The sequence below is a fragment of the Apus apus genome, chromosome 23 (genome assembly GCF_020740795.1).
Source record: "Apus apus isolate bApuApu2 chromosome 23, bApuApu2.pri.cur, whole genome shotgun sequence".
NCBI lineage: Eukaryota > Metazoa > Chordata > Aves > Apodiformes > Apodidae > Apus > Apus apus.
This window is the reverse complement of record NC_067304.1, coordinates 2,923,254-2,951,059: the sequence shown is the minus strand read 5'-3', so window position 1 is coordinate 2,951,059 and position 27,806 is coordinate 2,923,254. Positions and strand designations below refer to the sequence as shown.

Sequence of the window (27,806 nt, the reverse complement as noted above, 5' to 3'; positions counted from 1 at the left end):
CACTTTCTTGGCACAATTTATTTTTTTTTCTGACCCAAACAAATAAGCCATTAGCAAGTCATTAACAATATTCTACCCTAAATTGTCAGTTTAACAGCCCTGTAAAAACATTTTTAGTTGAAAAACAAAAGTGTGCATGCTGTTGATATTAAAACTGCAGTTACTCTTTCAGGAGTACCAGCTGTTTTGTTGCAAAGCATTTTCAACATACTAATCTGTACAGTAAAGACCAAAAAAAAAAAACAAAAACAAACCCAAAAAGCTGAATTGAAGGCAGTAGATGGCTGTGTTGGTGCCACTGGGGGCTCTGTAACAGCAAACTGAACTTCTTCAAGCCCTTTAGAGAGTTTGGTTCAGGCCGATCAGCACAGAGTGAGAAAGTAATTGTACATTCGTCTCTTAAGTCGAAGTGAACTGAACTGGTGTAATTTAGGCTCAATTCCAGGTGCTCAGTTACAAGCTACTCCTTGAATAATCCCCTCTGGGCTTTTCCTTATGCCTGGTTTTTCATGGTGGTGACCACTGGCACTGCTTTTGGCCTGGCTGCTCCAGCCTGATGAAAGCAAGACAAGGGAAGGAACAGAACAGGATCTGCAAATCACCAGCTTCTTGCCAAAGTAGCAAGGATACCAATCCCCCTCCTCCCAGGCTCCATGGATATTTTTTGAGCAGATATTCCTGCTGTAAGGGCTTCTTGGGAAGAGAGAAAACACTGGAACAGTGAGTGTTTATTAGAATATTTTTCGTTAAATAAAGAGGAGGAAAAAAAAAACAACAAGAGTACTGCAGATTTAATTTCACATCTTGGCTATGCTCTGACAAAGGAGAAGTCACTGAATTCTTCAGCAACTTCTTCTTGTCCCAAGCCAGGGATTAATTAATGCCCCTCCCAAAACTTGTACCTGTCCCAACCCACCTCCCCCCAGCCCCAACCCTTCCCACTTTATTTCCCAACTAGACAACACTGTTGGCAAATCAAGACAGCATGAAACTTACATCGATAAAAACAACAAACAAACAGAAAGAAATCATGTGAAGTGTGCCAATGCATCAGGGGAACTATCCTGTTCAGTGGTGCACTTCTCCAGCTAGCAATTCTGCTCAGGAATCAGCTGTACCTTTCCCAGAGGGAGAGTTTCCAACATTTTGAGCATGCTCCATGGTGCAACTGTAAGTGCTGCAGAACCACAGGACAAGAGATTGAACACCCGAATATTTTTCCAACCCCCCCCTCCAGGACGTCTTTCCAGGGACACACATGGGTATCCAACCCAGGGGTCGTGCAGGAACACTCAGCTTTAGCAAGAATGACACAAGTATCCAGTTCAGCACAGAATAAGGCATGTGGACAAGAAGAGACATCAGCAGGATCAGCAGAACAGCAGTGGTGAGCGACGCTCCAGTTTGCCAGACTTTGACCCCACGTTGAATCCCAAATTCCTACCACAGACAATGAAACTCAGTTTCTATCATAGTATTTCTGAGGAAATACCTTCTTTTTTGGCCAAGTGTTAAAAAGACCAACTCCTTTTCACTTGGATGGAAATGCAGAGAGGTTGGTGGAAGCTGGAGGAGAAGCAACAGAGCAGCAGGGATGTCTGCAGGTGATCAAAACTCTGCCCTCAACTTCAAGTGTCACTGCACTAAATCAGGGAGTAAACTGGCCCAGCCACTAGCACTGCCACAGAACGTGTAGTTATTTGTGTTTGTTTGTTGTTTTTTTAAAAAAATAAAACAGAACAAAAGGCAAACAGATTCATTAGGAACCCTTCTTTTCAGAAGCAGACCAGGATTAAAAAAAAATTCCTGCAAAATTAAAATGTTAGATTCTCCATCTAAAAAATAAAGTTCATACATAGGGGCTGAAAGTGACCATCACACAGGTCTGAGCAGCACCTTACAGTACAGACTAAGACTTAAAGAGCTGATCTCACATTTGAAGTCTTTTTAATTAAGAAAAAAAAAAAAAAACAAACAAAAAAAGTGGCTATGGCTGGGATGACACAAAGGGGACACTTCAGAACACAAGGCAGAGGCAAAAGTGGCAGCCTTGACTTGCCAGGCCATGGAAAAAAGGTGTCAAGGGAAAGGGGCACTTCATGCACAAAATGTATTTTACAAAATACAGATCCAAAGAAGCAAAACAACAACAAAAAAAAACACAACCAAAAAAAAACCAAAAAGAAAACAAAAAAAACCCAAGCTGACAAAAAGAAAATAAAATCCCACCTTGCACTAAATTGCAGCACTCAACACTTGCTCTGCCACAGGCTGCTGCCCATGCCTTGCTGGATAGAGGAGGCATGTGAAAAAGGGGAGGGGGAAGGGAAATCCAGGTTTCAGTCTGTTTTTCAAACTCTCTCTCCTAGGGAAGTCTTCAGTCATCTGATGTCAGACATGGAGCTCTCCGAGAACGTCGTGGTCATGACAGGAGTGCCGTTGTTTGCCAAACAGCCTTGCCTCAAGGTTTCAAAATAGGAGGCCTGCACTGGTTTGTGATACTGCAGAACTTTGATGGCATCTTCTATCTTAAACCATTCCCTTTTCCTTCCTGGGGGTGAAAAGAAAACATCAGTAGGTGCAACAAAACGAGGTGTTTCTGTGTTGACTCCTGATGGGTGATGAGCTTTCACTCATTGTTGTCACATGTGCTGATGCTGCAGGAACAGTTTCACTCTGCAGTAAAGGGAACTTTCTCTCCAGAGTCTCTGTTCTTGACCACCTCCTCCAAACTCCACATGGAGGGCTCCTCTGTCCCCAGACAGGTATCTGCTTAAGGCAGTACATCCACTGTCCAAAATTCCCATCTTGCATTTCCTAATTTAAACCCACACTTTTATGGGGCTATTTTTGCCATTTCAAACACTCGTTTTAAGACAATCCACCACAACACACACCAACCACCACTCAATTTTTTTCAAGTGACCCTCAGGTTTTGGTAGACAGCATTCATTCCTCACTCCTTCCATGAAACCTCTTCTGGACACAGCCTGAGGAATGTCAGGTCACAGGTGCTCCAGTGCTCCTGACCACCTCATGTGGAGCAGGTTCACTCTCATTTGGAAATCAGATTTAAACACCAAGAATTCAAAACACAATGGATTAAATCACACTGCCCATATTTGTTTTCTTCTAGTCTTAGAAAGGCCAGGCCAGCTCTTCATCCTCTTTGCTTAGTATCTTAAACTGCAATAATTAAATATAAAACTGCTGCAGGGGCAGCTGTGCAGCTTAACTGACTTCTTGAGAAGGCTGGGAGAGCTGGGGTGTTCAGCCTGGAGAAGAGAAGGCTTCAGGGAGACCTGAGAGCACCTTCCAGTGCCTGAAGGGGCTCCAGGAAAGCTGGGGAGGGGCTTGGGACAAGGGCAGGGAGGGATGGGATGAGGGGGGATGGATGAAAAGTGGGAGAGGGAGATGGAGGTTGGACATGAGGAGGAAATTCTTTGCTGTGAGGTTGGTGAGACCCTGGCCCAGGTTGCCCAGAGAAGCTGTGGCTGCCCCATCCCTGGCAGTGTTGAAGGGCAGGTTGGATGGGGCTTGGAGCACCCTGGGCTGGTGGGAGGTGTCCCTGCCCATATAGTGGGGTGGGTCTAGATGACCTTGAAGGTCCCTTCTAACCCAAACCAGTCTATAAGTCTATGATTTTGGATGACAGAGGTTACAAAAACATCTACTGGACAACATTTTTTTTTCCCCAAGCAACCAAAGGTGTTTCCACTGCAACCTTCCTTGACCAAAAGGATCCCAGCTCCCAGAGGGATGCTGACACATTTTGTCTGCATCAAACCAGTTCATTCCAACAAAGAAACTTACCAATATTGACCGAGTCCTCCCAGTCTTCCAACACTTCTGTGACAATAAGAACGTAAACATATGTCCTGTGTTTCCTGTCTCGATTCTAGAAGGGAAAAGGAACCCTTTTAATTTGTGTTATTATTTTGTTGTTAATTAATGTAATCAACTAATGACAAAGCCACCAAGGGACAAAAGGCAGGTGAGCTACAAGGTGACTAGAAACCACAAGCTGTTGAGGCTGCAGTACCTCTCACGTTCCAGCTCTTAGCTATGAAAAAATGTTGCATTTTTAAATGAGAAGTCTGAAAATATTAATGAGGATTGCAGCCAAAAAGTCTAGTTCCTAATCTGGAAGGCAGTATTTGGTGGGCAAATATGCTTATAAATCAGTTCCTCAGTTGGAAAAAATTCAGGAAAGATTTCTTTTTAATAATCTTTTTCATACCATTCTGAGAAAACAACTGTAAGAAGAGCTGGGTAGTTGCTGGCTCAGCACACACATTCACCACCCTGCAGAGGCCAGTGGGGCAAGGGGTGATGGCAGGTCCTGGAGCCACTGGGTGGCCTTTTTGGGCAGGAAGAAGGGTATGAAGGCAGAGAACAGCTCCTGTTACCCTGGCTCATCACTCATTATTTCAACTGGAGTGGAAATTGCAGATGGTTTTTCTTTAAACAGGGAATTTGAAGTTTTCCTTGAAACAGGTTCTCTGGTTTTTACTCCAAATCCTTTTTTCTGGCATCAAAATCTCACAGTCTCAGGGTCTGAAACTTACCTCAAAAATTCCCACTAATCTTCCTAACGTCCCTTTCACTCCAGCCTATGGAAAGTGCAGAGAAAAAAAGAACATGATTTAAGAACAGGTCAGGACATAATTCCTTATTTGCTGGGCAGGAGCAGCTCCTTTAGAACAGGAAGCAAATGCTGTAAAATTCTGTTCATCTGAAAACAATATGGTCACAAGTAAGAGGACACAAAAGTATCACAAGCTCCAACCATGCATGCATTCCCAGGAATTTTTTTTTTTCTTCTTTTTCTACATTCAAACCATTTTGGATTCAATCTGGAAGGAAAATAAATTAAACAACTACCTAATGATTTAGACACTGCATCCCAATATACACACCATGAGTCACCAGAACCTCCTCTAAAGGTGCCTCTTGTCTAAGCACGGAGAAAATTTGCCTTGGGGTTTAGCAGTTTTACCTCTTTAAAATGATAGTTTAAGAAAATGACTTTAAATTATGTACAAGACATCCAGTTACACCATCAAAGCAACACGACAGCTGCCAGATGTTTCAGGTGTGTCCTGTATACATTTGAAGCAAGCTAACATAAAATACTTTTAACATAAACATAAAATACTTTTAATGTTGTCATGTGGCCTCCACAACAGGAACAAGCCTATTTTTGATATAAAATGCAGCCACACATTGAAGAAGGCTTTTGATTCAAGCACAGACCCAAATCAAGTGAAGCTCTAAGCAACAGTTTTGTCTCCTATTTGAATACTACTGAGGATCTACCCACATCATCCTCTTTGCTGTCATTTTTTATACATCCACTCCCTGCTGTGGTTCAGTCACTCTCTCCCAAGTGCTGTTTCTCACCTCTGCTCTCTGGGATTTGCCTTATGCATGAATGCAAAATGCCACCCCACACTCCTGTCCCTACACACCTCCCTTTTCCACCACCCATTTACACTCTCTTCTTCTTACAGCTGGAAATGGTTGGAGCCCAAGGGCTACAGACAAGAGGAGATTTTGCTCCATGACTTAATTGGTCTGAAACAACACACACAACCTGGCATAAAAGCCAGTCATTGTTGGAAGGTAAATTCAGCTGCTGTCTCTGGCAGCTGGAACACATCCTAAACAGGTCAGGAAAATAGTGCCTCTGCTCCTGCAGACAAGATATATAGATCTCATTATGTCAGGCTTTTTTTAATAAAGATGTTTGGGTGAGGGCAACTAAATATTTAAGAAGACAAATTCTCTGTCCTGAGCAACCGAGATAAACCATTCAGCTCCTTCAGCTACTAACCAGTTGCTGGACAGTCAGATGCTTTTAGAAAGGCAGAATTTTAATTAATTAAAAGATTTTCCTGGTGAAGCTCCCAGCCTCTGAAATGAACACACAGAGATATCAAACCATACAGCCAGAGCACACCTCACTGTGGCTTCTAAGAGGAACTGATGGTACAATTGTCCCAAAAGAAAAGGATTTGTAGCTCCCCTCACTACAAGCATTCATAGAAATGTAACCCGCTCCCTGACCTCTACTTCTAGGAAGAAGCTTTTCAATGGAATCTTTTCTGTTGTTTTTGGATGCAAAGTTTATTGTCTCATTAGTATTTCTGCCACTCTGCTCAGCACATAGGTGGGCCAGGGAGTGTTAACCAGCAGGCTATTTCTGGAGGCAAACAGCAATTCCATGAAGGTCAAGGCACGCGCGTGTGCGCGGCAGCGCGGCCAGGGCAGACACTGGGTCTGACCTTTGCGGGTGAGTGATTTTACCTCCTCTGCAAAACCACTGCTGCTAACCTGGCCTCATCTCTGTCTGAGGTGAACTGGAAAGCAAGTACTTCAAATGAATTTCATTCAAAGAACTCCTGCAGCAGCCTCAAACAGTGGAGTGTTTTTTTTTCTTTTGGATAAGCAGCAGATCAATCAGCCAGCAGGAACAGAGGAACACGAGGCTCCCACCTTCACTACGTGAACCTATCAAAAGGTGATGTGTAAGCAAATATTTCAGGTGAATATCTGTCTTCAGCTATTTTTCTTCACTTGTTGCTGGAGAAGGCTGCTCCTGCTCTCCTCACTTACCTGCTGAGGCACTGAATCAAAAGCCAGGGATGAGACCTTCTGCAGCCTGGGCTGGTGGGAGGTGTCCCTGCTATGAGCAGGGAGGCTGGAACCTGATGGTCCCTTCCAACCTTCACCATCCTATGACTCTATGATGATGTTGTGATGGTTTAGTGAACCCTCAAGCCAGACCAGAAACAAATTTCTCTCCAGGCAACTAGGCAGCCTGGAAACTAAGGATGAACACTGCACAACCACCCTCCCCTGCTCTAAAACTGTGCTTGAAGTACTAGAGGCAGGTGAGGAGCTCTTCCTTCTGACCTGGTTAAACAGAGGGGCAGCTGAAAAAATGCTCTGTCTGGAAACTAGGATCATCCTTCTGCATCCTGCCTTGTCTTATGCACCCACAAAAGCACAAGAGGTGATGCCAAGACCAACAGGAACTGTGGGAAAATCATCTTATCATTAGGCAACTGAAGTGTTAAGGTTTTGTCCATATATTAATTTACCACATGTAGTAGTAAATGGTGACAAAAATTAATGGTTTGATTCAAACAAATATTGGGCTGATTTTATAAGAAGAGTCCTCACTAAAGACTGCAAAGCACATCAACCATCACACCCTGGAGACCAGGGGTGCCCTCAGACAACTCTACTGGTACAGGGGATTTTAAAGGCAATTTATAGCACATCTAATACAGTCCCACTGGATTATTATACACCTATTTTTGATAAAGCACTCGATTCACACACAAGTAGCAAAGTCATATTCTCTGTACAATCATGTTTTTTAATGGAACAAACAAATGTGGAAGTGGAATTCACAGTCTCACACAAGTTTCTAACATAAACGTTGCTCAAGACATCCAAAAAAATAATCCATGGCTGTTCTCACTAACAAAGCAAGTTAGATAACAAGCAACAACACTGCCAGGCTACTCTTGGGACAAGCTCCATGCCTCTTGCTTTCCTACAAGCCCTCAGCACCTTCCCAACTCATCTTCACTGTAGGACAATGAGCATTTTCTTGGAAAGTTAAAAGCAACAGTCACAGGCTCATGCAGGATTGAAGCTGGATCTAAAGCTTAATTTGCACCAGATGACTCAGGAATTTTCTCCTCGCTAGAAAATGCACTGGGAATCCTCTGCCCTCCCAGGCCCCAACAGTCTGGCAGAGACAGCACAATTTCTTTGGGCACGTTTCCCCACCAACCATTAGAAGTGCTGCAATCCTCAAAATGTATGTGTCCTAGGAGGTAGGAACAGCCCCAGCAGCCACTGTCCCATCTGCAGGTGTGAAAATAAAGCAAATAAATCCCACAATGGTATTCCTCAGGAAAAGGCACACTCAGGTATAAAAGAGGACATTCAGAGCTTGCAAAATGAGCTGCTTCTTCACTGCTCTGCAGATCCAAGTGAGTTTCCAGTGTCCTCACTGGAGGAAAAGATGGATCTGGCAAGAGTGCAGCAATGTCACAGCAACAGCCAGATGCCCCAAACCACTGTCACACACCCAGGGGAGTGAGCTGGGTGTGCAGGACAAGGAACAAAAAATCTGGAGGAAATGAAGCTTTACTAGTTCTGCTGCTCATGGAACAACTTGTTTTAATAAAGAAAAATGACTGAAGACATCCAAGAACAGCAGGTTCAGGTTTCAAAGCTGAAAATAAGTTTGGGTCAGATGCAAAAAGCAGCCTGCAGCAACACCATCTGTTCCTAGGGACAGCTTTTATTTCCTTCCATCTGAGCTAAGGAAAATGTGGGTTGGAATTTCAGCTATTTTACTTTGCTCTATTAGGCTCAAAGCCTGCATCTACTACAGATCACTGCTGGGCAAGAGGGCTGTGGTAAAACACCCAAATCTTTGCTCTCATTTTTGCAGCACTGAAGGTAGTAAATCACACCCAGGAAGACTGCAAGTTTAGACACGTTCTAAAGACAACAATTACAGACCTGCCAGGCAAATTCTCCTGCTGCCTCTGCTGTCTCAGGGAGGGTTATACTTACTCATCTCACTCTTTGCTACAGTGCAACCAAAAACGCGTTTTTACAATTCTGAAATTCCATGACAAAGCAAAGAATTTTAAGATGTTTGAGTAGTTTTCATAGAATCATGGAATGGTCTAGGTTGGAAGGGGCCTTCAAGTTCCAACCCCCTGCATGGGCAGGGACACCTCCCACCAGCCCAGGCTGCTCCAAGCCCCATCCAACCTGCCCTTCAACACTGCCAGGGATGGGGCAGCCACAGCTTCCCTGGGCAACCTGAGCCAGGGTCTCACCACCCTCACAGCAAAGAATTTCCTCCTAAAGTCTCACATAAATCTCCCCTCTTCCAATTTTAATCCATTCCCCCTTGTTCCATCCCTCCCTGCCCTTGTCCCAAGTCCCTCCCAGACTTTCCTGGAGCCCCTTCAGGCACTGGAAGGTGCTCTAAGGTCTCCCTGGAGCCTTCTCTTCTCCCAGCTCTCTCAGCCTGTGAAGTTTGAGTAGACAGGGTAACAGACAGTATTGAATTTGGTCTATGATTTGCACTGATTACTAAATCTCAGAACAGTTCAACACTATCATCCATGGTCCTTCCAATATTTAAAAAAAAAAAAAAGTCTTTCTATTTTAGCACAGAAAGATGTGGATATTCATATTCTACATTCCTACGAAAATACATGAAACTTAAAGGATCATTCATAAAGCATGTTTGAAAGAGGAAAAGAAAAATAAAAAAGAGCTCTAGATCAAAGTACTGTCACGATGGATTATTTTATATATTGGCATCAACTGCCTGTTTGATCACAGATCAAGCACAACTCCTCTGGCTTTTGTTTCCCATGAAGAAAGCATGAAAAACACTCCCATAATTTTACAGAACTTGACATTTACTAAGTATTTAAAGGTCAGGATGTGAAAGATGCTCTAAGTGCAAAATGAAATGCCTTTGGGTTTAACAGATGAACGTGGAGGCTTTTCTCAAAGTCACTCTATGTAATTTTAATTTAAGGCACCTACTTCTAAAACATGTTCTTCACCAGTTGCTCCCAACACATAGAAAACCTTTATTCATAGAATCATTAGAGAATCTTGGAATGGTTGTGTTGGAAGGGACCTTTATTTTTAACACAAAACTAATGTGGGGGAGAGAATGCAATAGTAAAAAAAAAATCCAAGAATGAAGAAGTAAAAAATATACTACATTGGTGTGAGTGACTTCTTTAAATGGGCACATGATGTTTCTAGAAGGTGAACCTCAGAATGTACCTGGATTTTACAGCTGTGCAGGACTGATTACATCATTTCCCAACAATCTGTCAGAAATAAGTGCTTTTATTCTGAAAAGGCTGCTCTCATTCAGAGCTAGAGTGCTTGTCTGCTGCCACTCTGCCTGAAAACAATGCCCAAGAACTCAAGTCATTTCATATTTTATGCAGACAACAGCAGGCGTCACAAGTGCTGGTACCTGCCTACTTTAATACTTCTGCTGGTACAGATTAATACAGATAAGGACTATCTCAAACTAGGACAAGGACTTCTAACTCAAACTGGGACAGAGGGATCACAGGTTTCACTCAGAATCAACATTTCCTTCTCAGAACGGTCTTCTAAAATTTTTGAAAATCAGAAAGATGGGAAAAGTCAGATTTCTATCTATGACATTTATTCCAGTGATCCCACGGATAAACTCAAACCAGGTGAAGTGAAAACAATGAATGCAGAAGTTCAAAATCTTAGCTTAGGGAAGTATATTTTTAAAAGCAAACACATACCATGCAAAAAAAAACCAACAACACAGAATTGAGAAAAAAAACAGCCTATTGTCATCTCCAAAGACCACAAGCAACTGAAATGGGAACGAGTTCCTCCAGCTCTTTTCAACTGTCTCTTATTAAAAGGGGAAAGGCACACCAAAGTCAGGGAAAGAAAGTCCACATCTTTCTTCCATAACTTGGCCCAGCAAGCAAATCACCTTCTTTTAGGATAAAAATTACTCTGTGTGTTCACTGACAGAGCAGACTCTTCCTGCTCAGCTCACCTCTTATTTTCTTGTGAGTGACAGAAATGCCTGTCCCAGAAGTGGAGCAAAGGCATCGACACAAAATAAAACAAATCAGAAACCAGCTCCAAGCTACCTGAAAAAGCCTCAATTTCACATGAAAGGACGAGCAAGGATTACCAGGTAGCATGCTCACCAGCTGCCCAGCAAGCAGCCTCCTAAAACACCTCCCCTGCCAAATCAACAGCAAGAGCTTGAAAATGGGGTGCACAAAAGTCTGCAATGGAACAAACAATCCCCCAGCACCATTTCATAGTGCTGAGCTGAAGACAGTTGATGTACCTTGTAACTGGGTGCGTGGCTCTTCAGCAGCATACTGGAAGGCAAACCTACCCTAGGAAGGCTCTGCACACCTCAAAGCTGGCCTGTGTTTCCCACCAGGCTCATCATTAGCTGAGAAGAGCTCAAGTGATTTTATACACACAACAGCCTGCTCTCCTGCAGAGGGCTTTTGGGAAAGCCTTGATCTCAATAGCATCTGGGAGCTCCAGGTCAGCTTCCCAGCCTGTGTTCACATCCCATACTGCTGGCTGTCATGGAGGGGGTAGCCCTTGGGGTAACCCTGCTGCTGTTGGAGCTCTGGAGGTTCTCCCTGTTTGTGGAGCGGTATTTGAGCAGAGAAGGTGCTTCTCTGGGAATGACTCAACCCTGCCAGGCTGCCACAGTTTGAGTTACATTCTCATTCGGCACAGGTCCACGTGAGGCAGGGAACACCAGCTGAGAGAGAGGGGATTATCTCAGCCAGCCCAAACCAGTTTCTTCACTGCAGACTGAGCCCCTGCCAAGGTTTCCTTTCAGCCACCGAGCTGTCATGGAAAGAGAGCGACTCTTCCAAGGCGCTGCCCGAGGGAGGGAGGGTCCGTGCAGGTTTATTTTAAGGATTTGAAAGGCAAATCCATGTGTCTCCTCAACGACCCCTTGACTTCTATATGAAATCATTTTTAATAACAATCGGGTTGTAAAAGCAGGAGTCTGCAGCTAAAAATATTTCTGTTGTTCTGGTTAAACTCACTTTGGCTTGTAATGTGTTTGAAAGATTGCCGAGTTACTGAAAAAGCAGGAGCTGGAGCACAAGCTGGAAACAAAATCTGCAAGCAGCAATCCCCCCTGCCTGAGGGACCTAAAGCTATTTAAAAAAATAAACCTTAACAGCGTAACCTTTCCTATCTTTCTGATAAACTGCTAGATTATAAAAACATTCAAAGAGAAACACACGAGGCAGGAACTGCTACATTCGATTAGTCCAGAGGCCCCAAATATTCAGTATTTTGTTAGGCAGCAGTAGGTACTGCCAAATACTTGACAGAAAAACCTTCATATACCAGACAATTAAATAAAGCAACTACTGGAGAAGCTTCCTCCAAAAATCCCATCAATTAGGTCTTGGATTTCTGTTTTGCAGCACGAAGATTTATCACCCCCTTGAAAGCATTTTTTAATCCTGCCTTATGCAACTGGGAATCTACTTGGTCATTCATATATAATAATTTAATAGTTTCTGAATCCAAGCATCTTCCCAATTTGATCATATTCAGAAGTCAATCCTAAAGACATGTTTTACACACAATGTAGTCAATTGCCATTTGCTGGCTTTTAAGTTCTTCTGAAGAATAAAATCATTCTTCCAGCTTTAAAGAGAAAAATATACCTTCTACCACAGAGATCATCAATCTGCTTGATCTGCTGTTTGATCCCCCTTCTGAAAGGGCTTAAATTAAGAACCAAAACCATGAAGAGGTTAGAAATTGTTGTTTATAACTCTTAAAATAAATTTCTCTTATTCACATGAAACTCAAAATATGAATTAGACCAAAACTTATTGAGATCCTCACATTTGGAGTGTCTTTAGTGGCTTGTAAGGTCTTATTTCTACCTTCTACCAAAGTGTCAGACAAGTCCACAAAAGCACAGCTGTTTTTTGAAGTTAAGATACTGTTCTTCATACAGAGAAAACAAAATTGAGAGTGTCATCATATGTATTAAAATGACTACAGCTTAATTGTATCTATTTTCAGTTAAAGGTATCAGGTGAGGAAGAGTTCATTTGGACTGAGAGCCTTAATTACATTCCTGTGCTATCTTTATTTAGGACTCGGGATTCCCCTCCCACACATGATGTGGATATCACCCTACGTTCCTCTTCACCTTAAGGAAAAAAAACAAGAATGATAAGAAGAAATTCCCAGAGCCTTGGCTAACCAGCAGCTCCAGGTCTCATCCAACACTCACCTCTTCACAGACCTCTCGCACGGCGGCCACGTTGGGCTCCTCCTCGGGCTCCATGCCTCCCCCAGGGACAATCCATCGGTCAGGATGACGACTACTGCTAACCAGCAGCACCTGCAGAGAGCAGAGCATGGCTGATGGACAAACTCAAGGCAATGCTCCTTTTCAGAGCCCAGCTGAAGAGGAGAGGTTGTCTTGGCTTCTCACACCTTCAAACACGACCAAGCCAGCGCAAGTCCTTGAAGATACTCTACTTCTTCCAAGACAATTTCCTCAGCCTCTTTCAGGCAGCTGTGCAAACTACATTAGCAGTGACACCAAGGCACTCTGACACTCCTAATTATTTCAGCCATTACCTTCTCACTGCTCCAACGTGCCACAGAATAAATTCTGCCTCCACATACCAAAACAGCAATCTGCTATTTGATCCAGCAGGACAATACTTACAGTGTAGGAGCTGACCCCTGGACCCTGAGTCACTAACGTAGTCCTGGCAGCTTAGGATACACAAAGCAACAGCATAAGATGGCACAGAAGTTGCTCAACACCTTCACCCTTTGCAGAAGTAGTTTGATAGAACTTTAACTTACTTAACTGGTACTTTTGGCCTTGGTTGCTCCTGCAGTTACACTAATGACATACACAAGTCAGATAACTGCCCACTGAAAATGTTGATGTGCAATTTTAAGAGATTTTCAACTTCCCTGTTTGCCTCTTCTTTCACAACAGGCACCAAAGAGTTCAGCTCTGGAGCCAGCACTTGGTTTCTTTTGTTTTAGATGAGGTTGTTCACTGAGACACAAGCCTACATTAAACCACTTAAAAACCCCAGGAGAAGAACAAACTTTTTTTTTTTTTTCAATCAGGAAAATGGTTCAACCCTTTTACAGGAGTAAATTTTTCCTAAGTACATTTTGTGGCAGTTCTCCGTGAAACACATTTTATACCAGTGTTAATTCTGCTCTGCACAAGTCCAGTTTTTGTTTTGTCATCTTCTAGTAACAAAAAAGCTAAGTAACAATCTCAACTGGCTAAATATTTTCCCAAAGAATACCGAGGCATTGTGCTTATTACATCTACTTGCAAGACACCCATGAGCAGAGATGGAAACTAAAAACAAAACTAATACTGTTTCTCAGCTCTCTAAACAAAGCTTGTTCATTAGAATCATCGTGCTATACTTCATCATTTCACTGGCACAAAGCTTAGAGCCAAAGCAACTTGCTCCAGAAACTTTCCAACATACCAGTCCAATTAGGTTACAGGCCAGCTGTAACAGTTTCAATCAGACATTTCAAACTTCAAGTGTGCTGAGACACTAAAGTCCCAGGCTTTCCTGTGTAAATGTTGATTTACCAGGAGGATATGAAAAGATTTGCACTCATTATCAAGAGGAAACCTACCTACAGAATTCAAAATTAAACATCTGAAATAAAAACATGCCTAAGGTTTCTAGGCTTTCCCAGGTCTTTTATCTTTTGAAAATTCCTGCCTGCCAACTGATCACCCTGCAAAGTGATTTTTCTTTTTCCAAGGTCTCCCAGATCACACCTGCTCAGTGCAGGAAAAAGAGGGGGGGTAACAGGCTAAAACAGGCCAGGGTGAGGAGACATGGATCAGTTGAAGGTGTCCAAACCACAGCTCCCAAACCAGGAGGAGCAAAGCTGAAGGCAGAAACTGAAGAAGCGTCACAACAAACATTCTAGCAACTGCTGGTGTAACCTTTCCTAAACTTGAAACTAAACTGGGTGTTCTCGAGTATCAGCAACTTTCTGTGGATCCCACCAACAAGAATCATGTCTCAGAGCCTCCTGCTTCAGTCACAACTCACATCTCAACCTGCAATGCATGAGAAGCAAGTTGGAACTAGATGATCTTTAAGGTCCTTTCCAACTCAAATCATTCTGATTCTATGATAATTTATTTTTTAAAAACCCCAAACATTTCAATCCCTCAGTGCTCCCCAATCTATTGAATTAAGGTAATTATAATGCATCCTAGAAAAGAATTCAGCCAAATGGGCTACCTCAATTCTGCAGCTTCCTAAAGGAGATGCTTAATACCTGACCCATCTTCTGGTTTAGGCTGCAACGGAACAGTATTTACTTTATGGTTAACATCCCATGGTGCTTGGCCTTCCTCAAGAGGACAAAATTACCTTCCCTGAACACCCAATCCTTATAAAACACCATCAGTGAGCCACGCCTAAATAGGGAATGTAAACTTCTTTCATGGCTGAGCCTTCAAGGCTCAGGACAGCAGCCAGGTACCATGGGCTGGGATGACAAGGCTATCACCAGCAGCCACCTCAGGTTTGCCAATATTTGGCCACTGCAGGCTCAGCACACAACACACTGTGCTGACCTCTGCCTCTTATCACTGTACCTTTTCCTATTATGTTACAGGACTTTTAATTCCTCCTGACTCGTTACCAGCACTGTACCCAGAAGAGCTTGGACTGAAATTCCCAACTTGAGGGCAACAGGTGATTCTGAGGACAAACTTAAAAGGTATCCAGTACACATTTTCTTGCCAGGTAGAGAAGCCCCATCTTTGTTGTTTCTGAATTCAATTCAGAGTTTCAGATCAAAGAGAAAAAAAAACAAAACACAACAAAACCAAAAAAAGATTTTTTTTTAAAAGCTGCAGAAACAGATCTTTGAAAGCCAGCACACTTCATGCTGTTGAACTCCTGCCACCTTCCACTTGTGAGAAATCTGCTAAGAAAATCCCTCTACAACGACTGCTCCAGGAAAGCCTGCTGGACTGCTCAGCCCGAGACAATGCTTTAGCAACACACTAGTAGGAACTTTGAGGTGTAAACAACAATTTTAGGCAAGTGAATTAACTTCAGCTGCTCTGGCAGTGGAGCATTTTTCTCAATAGAATTAACGTGAACAACCCTTGCTGGGAAGGAAAAACCTGTCATTCTCACACTTTTATGTAATCGGACTATTTCCTGTTTAATAAAAAGGAAATCCCATCGAGAGGGAGCAGGAAACATGCCCTACAAGGTCATTCTTTTAAAACAACTTTAAACAGGATATTGCTACCAGTGAGCTCTCCCAAGACAAAAGGGCCTAATTCAAAATGAGGGTGAGACGCTACTGAGTGTTAAAAAAGCCACCCATCTCAACAAGTCCTGTGTCCCCATCCATGCAACCCATTCAAATGGATCCCAAATCTGTATTTTCACAAGGCAACCTCATTCCAATATTTTTGACAAACTGCACCAAAGCCAGTAAAAATGAGATCTGCTGAAAAACCACCTCTCTCTGCAAACCATTAATACGTGGGTGGAACAGCCCAGATGCTGTTTCCAAGATAAGAAATTCATTCCCCAGCACAAGCCTTCTCCCTCTGATAGAGGAATGGGTGAACACAGTTACCCAGGCAAGAGAAGATACCAGCTGAGCAGGTTGCAAAAGACAGATGGAATAGTTTTTATTTCTGCCACAACAAGGTCAGAATTATTTTCTAAGTTGTGATACAGCAAAAGGCTACTTTACCTCAAAAAGCCAAGACACTGATTGACAACTATACCTTCCTATTAAAACATAAGATGACAAAAACGTTATTTGATTCCTTAATTAGACCAAACATTTTCCAATACAACTGAATTCTAGAAAATAAAGAGTATTTTTTTCATTTCTAAAGGACCACTTGGTAGCTCCTGTGTCCTCGACTCCTGTATCTTTGTTCCTTAATTTATTATTCCATAAAAGCATTAATTTGACTGTATAGTAAAGAAGATCTATTGCTCAAAACAGTAACAAAAATGTAACAAAAATGTCTTACTGTATTTCTTGAATCAGGCCTAAACACAGAGGAAGGAAGACATTTCCATTCTATTCTTGCCAGGCAACTGTGTTTAAGATGGCTACTGAGACTCTTGGCCTACTAGGGATTTTGGGGGCTGATTTTGGAGCCAAGTCTTGCACTCTTTTTTTGGAAAAGCATTTGCAGGTACCCCATCACATAGCCAAGTTCTGTTTTCTAGGCTTTGAAAGACAATTATGTCATTTCAAAGCAGGGAAATGAGCAACACAAGCCTCTTTGGCAACGCACAAAGCAGCCCTGAAGTAGCTTTCAAACACAATCAATGAAATAAGAGAAATGTTAGAAAAATAAGCAAAGTTTGAAGTCTACAGCAGGGGCTCCTAGACAGTGCTAGATTGTAGCCCTCGTGGTAAGCAACCTTCAAAGCAGAGTGTAATCAAACAAACAGACAAAAAAAAAACCAAACAAATGTAGAGCAGCCCACCCACTCACCCCAGGAGGAGACAGGAAAACATGCTGAGATATCTAAGGCTGCCTGGACCTGCTGCACATGGAGCTGGGAGCTCCATGGGAAAAGGGGAAAAGATTTTGTCACCAGGATAAATCTGGGAGTCCCTGATACACAATGCTGACCTTAAACCAACCTAATTACATACAAATCTCTTGCATTCACATCAGGATTGGTTAGTTTTGTTTATTCCCCCGAAATAATGGTGCTCTCCAAAGCAAAAAAAAAAAAAAAAAAAAAAAAAAGACAACTAAGATAAAGCACAGAAATAATTCTCAGTTAGCAGAGCAGAGATTGAGGGATTCCCAGGTTCTTTCATGCTATGGTGGATTTAAACACCAACCAACACTGCCCATAAATAAAACAAGAGTAGCAACACTGTAAGGAACATGATTCCTAGAGAGAGGCTTTACAGAAGCATTACAGTGAAGACAAAAAGGGCTACAGAATTATTAGAAGCTGGGCTACAACATTACTAGAAAACGAGCTGTGAACCTTCCAGACTTCCAGGAAAAGACAGTCCTTCCCACACACACCAGTCGAAGGACAATCAAGCTGGCAGACTTAATAAGAAACAGCAGACAAGATGTTAAGTATATGGTTTTTGACCCAGCCAGCATTCTGCTGTCAGAAGCCAACCTATAGCTACTGGCTATTGAAAGGGCCTTTGCACTTTCCTTCCTAATCAAAATTAAGCCACAACATTGTGTATTTGCACAGCAACTCAAGCAAAAATGTCCCGACGTTTCAACTCATTTCTCACTTCAGCATTATTTATCAGAACATAAGATTGCAAGAAAATGACACGTTTCCTAACAGGCTGCAGTGAGACTGGTGGAGAAGATGGCTGACTTCAATGATTTTTGCCTGTACAATCTGCCTTTGTTGGAATAAGTTTCGATTTAATAAGAGTCTCTGTATTCAGGAGTTTGAAGTTTAGCTGTGCTAGAGACTCTCCAATGTGCCCTATGACCAGGCAGGACATTGGAGCTGGTGCAGCTCTGTGTCCTGCATAATAAAGACCTTTCATGCTTCAGTCAAAGTTAACAAAATGTTCTCACAATCCCAATGTATTCTTGCTACTGTACTTCATGCTTTTTCATCTGAGAAAACTGGGATCTCAATTCAACCACATCAAACCACCTTTAAACACTAAGAACAGCTGAGAAATGGAGTTGAAGAAGAGCAGGAGGGGGTAAAAAGACAGTCGAGTTAGCAAAGCTGGGCAAAAATTAATCTAATTTAACTGGTAGAAACATGGCCTTGATTACACTACAACAAAACACACATTTGACCAAACTACTAAGGCAGGATGGACTAAACACACCCACAGAGGTTTACAGGAGGGCTCCTCCCACCCTCTTGCTATTCAGGGCATGTTACAAAGTTAGAATCATAGAATCACACGGGTTGGAAGGGACCTGTGAAGATGATCCAGTCCAACCCCCCTGCTGCAACAGGAACACCTAGATCACACAGGAACGTGTCCAGATGGGTCTTGAAAGTCTCCAGAGAAGGAAACTCCACAACCTCTCTGGGCAGCCTGTCCCAGGGCTCCATCACCTTCACAGGAAAGAAGTTTTTCCTCATGTTGAGGTGGAACTTCCCGTGTTGTCACTTGGTGCCATTTCCCCTCATTCTGTCACAGGGCACTACTGAGAAGAGACTGGCCCATTCTTGACACCCACCCTGCAGATATTTATAGACATTAACAATGTCCCCTCTGGAGTCTTCTCCAGACTAAGCAACCCCAAGTCTCTTAGAACACAGGAGTAACAAGCACAGCCTGTGGTCAGCAAAGCTATGGTGGCTTTAAACATGACAATGACTTTAGCTAGGACAAGAATACACACAAGCCACAGAAAAGCCCTCTCCTGACCATAACAGCATGTCCTGGCAGGAGAATTACTGCTCCTCAGCAGTATATGCTTCCTTGGACAAGTGTGATTTCCACACACACACATCTTGCTCCCTGGCAGAAGGTGATTTAACCTTCCTAGAAACCAGAGGCAGGAATTAATGGCAAAAAAGCTAGAGGGGGAAATTATTCATGCTACAGAACTTGACAAAGTAAAGCATACATCTTGAAAGAGGAGCAAGAGGTGAACTGGAAGAAGTCATTTCAAGCTTTTGCATAGCATCTACAGTCCTATAACCATAGAGGGGAAAAAAAATAAAGAAAATCCTGTTGGTCTTTAGGCTACTTCTTGGTATAACAATAATAAATCATCACGTAATGCACAGCTACTCGGGTTTCAAAATATCAAAGGTCAGATTACTGTTCCTACATTTTTCTTGTGACTTTAGAATGACTGCTTACTCTTCCTGAAGGAGAACACAATCCGGAGTCCTCTCCCTCCATCCAAATGGCATTTTAGATAACCACAAGAATTATCTGCAATATGCCTTTCACAGCAGGGACAGGCCAGGGAAAGCAGCTCAAGTGCCTGAACCAGCAGCCACTTGCTTCAGAAGCAAAGGGCTGATAAGGAGGCACTCCCAGGGAAAGACCCCAAACCTGAAAACCTATTTCTGCCTGTCAAAACCAGTTTGCTGACCACTTGGTACTTACACAACTCATCCAGGGAGACTTTTTCCAGAGGAATGCTAGCTTTTAAACTGCCTTTTTCTATTTGTTTTCTAAGGGGGGGGAAGTAAATGGAGTATTTTGGTTCTTTTACGCAGACCAAATGACTCTGGATGTCAGTAGTTGTGTATGTAGACACTTACTGTTTTACTCTCCTCCTTTACTCAGCTCTCATGAGACCCACCTGGTGAATGTGTTCAGGTCTGGAGCCCCCAACAGAAAGACATGGGGCTCCTGGAGAGAGTCCAGAAAGCCCACTAAGATGATCCAAGGGCTGGAGCAGCTCTGCTCTGGAGACAGGCTGGGAGAGTTGGGGTGTTCAGCCTGGAGAAGAGAAGGCTCCAGGGAGACCTGAGAGCACCTTCCAGTGCCTGAAGAGGCTCCAGGAAAGCTGGGGAGGGACCTGGGACAAGGGCAGGGAGGGATGGGATGAGGGGGATGGATGAAAAGTGGAAGAGGGAGATGGAGGTTGGACATGAGGAGGAAATTCTTGGCTGTGAGGGTGGGGAGACCCTGGCCCAGGTTGCCCAGGGAAGCTGTGGCTGCCCCATCCCTGGCAGTGTTGAAGGGCAGGTTGGATGGGGCTTGGAGCAACCTGGGCTGGTGGGAGGTGTCCCTGCCCATGCAGGGGGTTGGATCTAGGTGATCTTGAAGGTCCTTTCCAACCCAAACCATACTATGATTAACAAGTCCTGTTCATAAAACATGCAAAAACCCTACAGCCATGAAGACTCTCGAGAGCTTCTCAAGCATAAGTCAACTCTACACATAACATCAATATATGTTATTTACAAAAGAAAAACTAACAACCCAAGTCAATACAAATTAACATGCAAACCATGTGAAGCATCTTGAAGAAAAAGTCTACCCAGTAGGTAATTGTATCCCTCTATATTTCACATGTTAACAAGAAATTTCAAAGAACAAAGAGTCACTGTGCATTATCCCCTGCACAACAAAGGCAGCTACAGAGACACAAATTTGGATAAACTGGCACAAAATTTGAAAGATCCTTGACTACTCTGTGCAAGTCAGTCTCCCAGTTGGACTAAAAAAGATCTACTGTTTAAAGAAATTGAGTACCTGCTTCCCAGTTGCTGGGTACAGCACCTGAACACTGACATTTCCTATTCCTAGGGTGGAATTGAGTTTCTTCTTTTTCTTCTATCCAATTTTCTGGGTGACCCCATCTCAGAGGTGTACGAACCAGAATAATTTTTCTTATTTAAAAAAAAAAAAGCCAAGCATATGATCATTTTCTCTGACTGAGAAGGGAAAAAGGTTTTTTTGAAGGCTCTGGAAGACCATTCATGGGAAGCTGAGGTGCTTTGGCAGCAGTTCCAGCTGGATTCACCCCACAACCACCTGTGTCTGCCTTCATGCTTTGGAAGCTCCTCTGAAGAATGCCAAGATGAACCAAGTCAGGGAACTGACCATGAGGGTTTTTTTTTTAAAGGGGGGAAGGAACACAACAAGTGAAGGGAGAAAGGCAGGAAAATCATTTATAGCCTCTGGTCAGGCCAAAAATGAATCTGAGATGAAAGAGATTTCAGGGGAGTGTTATGCAGAGAAGGGACAGAGGCCACCACTGTTGTGTCCTCCTCAGCAAACCCAGGGCTGGACAACACTCTCTCCTCCTTCCATGTTCATCACTTTCACTGAGTTGCAGCAGAATAAAACTGATTTGATTCTTCAGTTTCACACCAGCTTACAGAGCTTCCAGTCAATTAAGTGATAATTGAACAATTTTCATTCTTTTGTAGTCTGGGAAAGAGACCATGGAATTGCTTGTAAAATGGGTTCTGAAAGTTGCCTTTCTGAAAAGGCTAGAAAACAATTTTTAAGATGTAAGTTACGTTTTGCAGAGGTTTTTACTCTTCCTACCAGCACAGCAAAAAGGGAGAGAAGCACAAGCAAGGAAACTATTTCTAAACTGGCTTATATCCTGCTGGAGATATAGTAAGGTGTGAGCTGCAGACAGGGACAACTTGACTTCGTTTCAACCACAACCCTTTTATGCAGCTGAAAGGAAGGTACAGAGTCACAAGATCACAGCATGGTGGGGGTTGGAAGGGACTTCTGGAGATCATCTAGTCCAACTCCTCTGCCAGAGCAGTATCCCCTAAAGCAGATCCCACAGGAACACATCTAGGTGGGTTTTGAATGCCTCCAGGGATCAAGACTCCTCAACCTCCCTGGGCAGCCTATTCCAGGGCTCTTAAAGAAGTATTTTCTCATATTCAGCTTAAACCTCCTGTGTACCAGTTTGTGCCCATTGCCCCTTGCTCTGTCACTGGACACCACTGAGAAGAGTCTGGCCCCATCCTCCTGACACCCCCTGGAGATATTTATAAACATTGTTGAGATCAGAATCTCAGTGATCGAGCCATAGGAACAGGGATTCTGAGACTACATTCCAGGGAAAGTACGATGATCATATGATGCTGGGCTTTCTTTATGTCCCTAAAGTGAAGCACTCCAAGAGTTTTTAGCTATTCCTATTTTTATATTGAAGCAAACCTACAAAGGATGGCCCAGGAACACTGCGTGACCATCAGTGTAGCCTACAGTTAATATTACATCATAGCTTGGTTTCAAACTGACCCAAGAGAAAAAAAGAAGAGGAAAAACAAAAGGTTCTTTTGCATTCAAATGACTTCTTTCCCCAAGTGAGGCTGTTGTGGGGCTCCAGCAACGTGGCTGCTGGTGACCAGCTTGGCGTGCTCGCGGGGTGGCAGAGCCAGGGCGCTCACCAGACGCTGTGTGAAAGTTCTCTTTTCTCATCCCCATTTAGACCTCATTCACCATTAAGAAAAGACAACCAATCCTGGATCTTATTCTTTCTGAAGCATTTCCTCCCCCAAAAGTCTTTAAAAATACCAGTTGTTAATGAGCAGCTTGTCCTTTCACCAGCTACAATGCAGGCATGCTTCAACCTGTAGCTACACCAGCGTGGGGACTTAAAGCCAAACTGTTCCTCTTTATTTCTCTTAAAATATAACACAGAGATGCTGCCACTGAGCAGGCTTCCATCTGCTTCATCAGAGGAGGGGTTAGGGAAATTTTCTGGAACATCTCCTCGTTGCAACAGCTGGTCCACATAAAAAAATAATACTTGTGTTACTTAAAAAGAACCCCACAATACCAATATTGAGAGGCGCTGACTTTGCTACCAATAAAAGGAGCGATTTTGGAGATAAGACAAGACTTGGGATCTTCTGATCTGCACATTCTTCTTCCCCACTCCTACAGAAGCAGCAAATATCCAGGGAGTTTACTCCATTTGTAAAGCTGGAAAGAGCAGAGTCCTGGCGCTCACTGCCCAAAGGTCCTTTGAAGTCTGTTCACACTCTCTTTGAATCAATCCTGTTCTCCCTCCTGCCCAAAGAACCATCGCTCTGAGCTGCTCACTCTTTATGAACCAACACAAATAGAGATTGGTTTGGTTTTTTTCCCCCCTCAGCCCAATTAAGAAATGTATTTTTCTTGTTCCATTTGACATTCATGTTTAAATGAATTCTCCTTGTACTTTTTTTTCAAGGAATACATAACAAAGACATCTTTTCAGCCAACGTTTGGTCTTCCAAAAAAACGTCCCAGAGCTTCTTTCACGTCCAAAAGCAGCAGCTTCCAAATGCCACACAGAGAAAATGTGCAACCTTAAGCACCAGAAGGGAAAACTAAATCACTTAAAAGCTAAAAAATGAAACAAAGTATTGTTGCATTGAGGATATTTATTTGCAAATGTAATGCCTAACCAAAGCCTTGTTGCTTTAGCAATCTCCATCGATTGCCATGATTTTTAAAAATATTATATCAATGAACTGAAGAGTTAGGGGGGAAAGTTAAAAGAAACAGAAAACAAAACCAGCCAGTCCTGTAATACTTTCTGTATAAAAGTCTAAAAACTTTATGAACACATGTTTTTTCTTTTGTTTCTAAAGAGTAAGCTTTTAATAGAGCTTTAACTAACATACTTTGGTCCTGTTTTGTTTTTTTTCCCCTTCCAAAGAGGCCTTAACAGATCTCAATTTCCATTTAAATAGAAAGAATAATAAAATGCAAGCAGCAGAATAAAAAAATGCATTACTCTTCAGCAGAAATAGAAATCTTTGACATACATGTTAAACTATCTCATGAAATGTGTCCAGGGAACACCTTTGTTGTTAGCAAAAAAGCACAAGCAGCAATAGGATCAAATAAATTGACTTCACCCAAAGTTTAAATCAACAGCAACAAACGAGAATTAAGCTAAGAAATAATTAGAAAGAAATTAATAAAAATCAAGGCTTCCTGGTTGCTGATTTCAATACTTGATATAAACATAATTTAAAGGGCTTCTAGGCTTTCTGGCTAAGATGAAGAGCAGTATCAGTGACAGGAGTCCATCCTGGTGTGATGTGTTTAGTTAGGGTGTGACTTTTGACAATAATTTTCCTCAATTTCTTGACAAATCCCACTTCATGACCAGCTACTGCAGGAGGTGTGTCACACATGAGGACACCAGATGCAGTTTCAGCATTAAATACCCAGCCACCACACATAAAGATGGTTTTTGAAAGGCTGTGTGTGATGCCTTCAGGAAGCCAATCCAAGATAGAACAACCCTGTAATTCATTGCTTCACTGTTTGTGCACTGGAGTGCTGGAGCCCTCAGCACTGGAAAGGCATGGAGCTGCTGGAGAGGGTCCAGAGGAGGCCACTGGGATGATCCGAGGGCTGGAGCAGCTCTGCTCTGGAGACAGGCTGGGAGAGTTGGGGTGTTCAGCCTGGAGAAGAGAAGGCTCCAGGGAGACCTTAGAGCACCTCCCAGAGCCTGAAGGGGCTCCAGGAAAGCTGGGGAGGATCTTTTCATCAGAGAGGGCAGCGATACAACAAGGGGTGATGGTTTTAAACTGGAAGAGGGAAGATTTAGACTAGACATCGGAAGAAATTCTTCACCATGAGGACAGTAAGGGGCTGGAACAGGTTGCCCAGGGAGGTTTTGGAATCCCCCTCCCTGGAGGTGTTCAAGGGCAGGTTGGATGAGACTTGTGCAGCCTGGTCTGGTGGGAGGTGTCCCTGCTCATAGCAGGGAGGTTGGAACCTGATGATCTGTAAGGTCCCTTCCAACATTCACCATCCTATGATTCTGATTCTGTGGCTCTCTTATCAAAAGTTAAGAAAATAAACAACCACATACATGCAGGTACTTGAGGAAATCAATCTACATCCTATGCTGCATTATTTACAAAGCAATTAGTGCTCCTCAGTGTCACAGAACAGCACAACACACCACCTCAGTTTACTGGGGAGATCAGAGATGAGGCCAAACACTAAGAGTGACCAGAGCTCAAGTGAGGAAATGATGCTCACATGAGAACCTCTGTTCTCCTGATACACAAGAAGTTCTCCAGAGCTTCACTGGCAGCCTTTGGAACAGGCCCATGGAAATGACAAGGCACAATGAGCACAGGGAGACCAGCTACCTCAAAACTCCTGCCTTTGGAACTGTAAACAGATTTCTCTACTCTAGGTCTTACCTAGAAACTATAAGCCTGAAACTGCTGACAATTTCAATCCACTTCAAGTCGTTTCAAGCCAAAAGAGAATGAGAAAACTTTGACATAAAAACGGCTTTAAAACTCAACCTTAAACAAACCCAGCCAGCTGAACCTACACTGAAAGAAATTTGTCACAAGTCAGTGTGTCTCCAGAATGAGTTGACTTTTCCTTCTCCCATCTCAGGTCAGTATTGTGACCCCACCGTGTGAGCAAAGCTTCGTGTCACCAACACCTGAAGAGCTCTGGACACCAGTTCTCACTGGCCAGAGACATAACCAACCACCACCATGGGGGCAGCTGGAGCCCCTGTGACGCTGCCAACTGAGGCCTTGTAAAATGAAGACTAATTAACCAGCCAAAAGCTGATTGCATCAGGGAGCTCTTCAAACTACATTTCTACCTTCAACCATACTGTAATCAAACATGGCCAGGCACCCAACTCTTGAGAATTGCCATGCTTGCCTCACAAATTGTGTACAATCACATCAGGAAACACAGATGCCTTCAACCACCCATGCTGATTAGCCCCAGCATCATTACACAATTATGTTCTTCTTCATAGTGAGTTCAAAGTATCACACATTTCCTGAAAGTCAGTGGGAAGGACCAGCTACAATCAATGCTTCACCAAAACAGCCCGTTTTCATGTCAGACCATTTATGCTTGAAATGTTGATGTTCTTCACCATGACAGCACAGCTACAAAGGGTTTGTCAAGCCTCCTTCCCCATGTTAAAGAATAACTGAACAGTATGCTAATTTACTTTCCTCCAGTGAACTGTCTGCATTCCCTTCCGATTTCCTGTAGCTACAAATATGATAATCAGGAGAACAAAGACTTTAGCACAGCCACTCAGGAACCAGTAAATGAAATGAAGTATGCCTGACTCCCAGAAGAAGCAAAAAAAAGACCTGCAGCCTAGCTTGGCCTCAGTACCCCAAGATGATATTAAAAAAGAATAGTGAGTAAAGTTTTCCCTTTTTAACTTCACGGACAATACAACCACTTAGCATCGAACCCATCTACCTTTAATTCCCACTTCCTCCCAAGCCTCTCTGGACAGCAACTTCTGGCACTCCATCAGTCCCCTTTTATCCCAGTTTCTTTTTATAAATCCAAGGTCAGGTTTCCTCTCCCATCTCATGTGATGTGCTGGACTGAAGTTCTGCCAGCGTGGTCGGTCCACTCAACCGCCAAATCCCATCGCATACCACAACACTCCTTCCCAGACCGTTCCACCACCCCCACCCCAGCTTCATTCTGGGCATTTCACTTATGTTTAGCAGAGAGGAATAAAGACAAGGCTGAAGCACCAACTTTCCTAGCGAGGCTTAACTGCCCCTAGACCAAAAAATAATCAATCAAAATCCCCTGCCACCAAATCACACCCGGGGGTCTCCGGGTGCTGCAGGGGGGTCCCCGGCCTCGCCCCCAGCCCCGTCCCCGGGTGGGGGGCCGTGCCCCCCCGGGCCTCACCTCCTCCTCGCTCTCGCTGCGGAAGCACAGGCAGGCCGCCCGCTTCTTGTAGCCGTCCCCGTCGTAGGTGCGAGTCTGGTTGGACTTGAGCTTCATCATCCTCCTCTCCGAGGGGGCAGCCGGGGGGGGGGGGCGCGGGCCGGAGGACGGCGAGGCCCGCGGCCTAGAGCGCGGGGGCGGGCAGGACCCGCCGGGGCTCCCGTGAGGGGCGGGCGGGGAAGGACGGGGGGGGACGGGGGACGGAGGGAGGGGGAGGCCGCCTCCCCGCGACTGTCTCTTTCTCGGTCTCGCTCTGTCTTCCCGCAGGCCGGGAGCCGCCCGCTACGCGCTGCCGCCTTTCGCCCGCCTCATCCCTCCCTTCACTTCCAGCCGCTCCGCCGCCGCCACCCGCGCTCCGGCCACCGCCGACGACGACGACCGCGACGCCATCTTGGGGCACGCTACGCAAACGGCGTAGAAGCCGCCGGGCGCCGGCGCCTGCTCCCGGCTACTTCCCGGCGCGCCCGCCGCGCAGGTGGCGCAAACCGGCTTCCAGAATCGCTCCCCCCCCCCCCAGCGCAGACAGCGCCACCTCCTCCCCGCACCTTGCCGCCAGCCCGCTACGCCAGCGGCGCAGGCCGCTTTCGGGAATGGGGCGGGCGTTCGTGCCCCGGCGGGCGGCTGCGGCGGGGCGCGCCGGGGGTTACGCAAAAGGCGGCGGCGCAGAGCCCGGCACATGGCTGCGCTCTGACAGCGCGCTGCGCAAAGAGCGCAGGCGCCGGGCGGTCAGGAAGGCCCCGCTTACGCAAGGCGGGGAGGGCGGGTTGCGCCAGTGGCGGAGCGCGGGGGTCCCATTGTACCCGCGGGGAACAAAAGGGGAGGGGGCGGGCCGGGGGTCCCGCACCCCGCGGTGGGGAGAGGGCTCCTCTGCACGCCGCGTGGCCTCAGCCCGGAGCCACCTCACGGGGGGCCCTTGTAGCCCCCCCACCCCCCTTTTGCACATGCCTGGACCGTTTGGGGGCATTTTTCGGCCTCAGCCCCAGGGCAGGATTTTACCTGTGAGC

General features: G+C 44.4%; 1 protein-coding gene across 1 annotated transcript; it reads right to left on the bottom strand.

Moving 5' to 3' along the window:
* NUDT3 (nudix hydrolase 3) lies at positions 1 to 27,207 on the bottom strand. Its single transcript, XM_051638814.1, has 5 exons — positions 26,764 to 27,207; positions 12,872 to 12,982; positions 4,569 to 4,613; positions 3,814 to 3,898; positions 1 to 2,551 (listed from the first exon to the last, which is right to left on the bottom strand). The coding sequence occupies exons 1-5, from the start codon at positions 26,860 to 26,862 to the stop codon at positions 2,382 to 2,384; spliced, it is 510 nt and encodes a 169-aa protein (XP_051494774.1). The 5' UTR covers positions 26,863 to 27,207; the 3' UTR covers positions 1 to 2,381.
* Positions 27,208 to 27,806: the final 599 nt, after the last annotated feature.

Coding starts and splice junctions, on each gene's coding strand:
- NUDT3 (XM_051638814.1), bottom strand. CDS start 26,862: ATGATGAAGCTCAAGTCCAACCAGACTCGCACCTACGACGGGGACGGC. Junction 12,983..26,763: donor GCAGCGAGAGCGAGGAGGAG/GTGAGGCCCGGG, acceptor TGCTCTCTGCAG/GTGCTGCTGGTTAGCAGTAG. Junction 2,552..3,813: donor GGAGGACTCGGTCAATATTG/GTAAGTTTCTTT, acceptor TTTCACCCCCAG/GAAGGAAAAGGGAATGGTTT.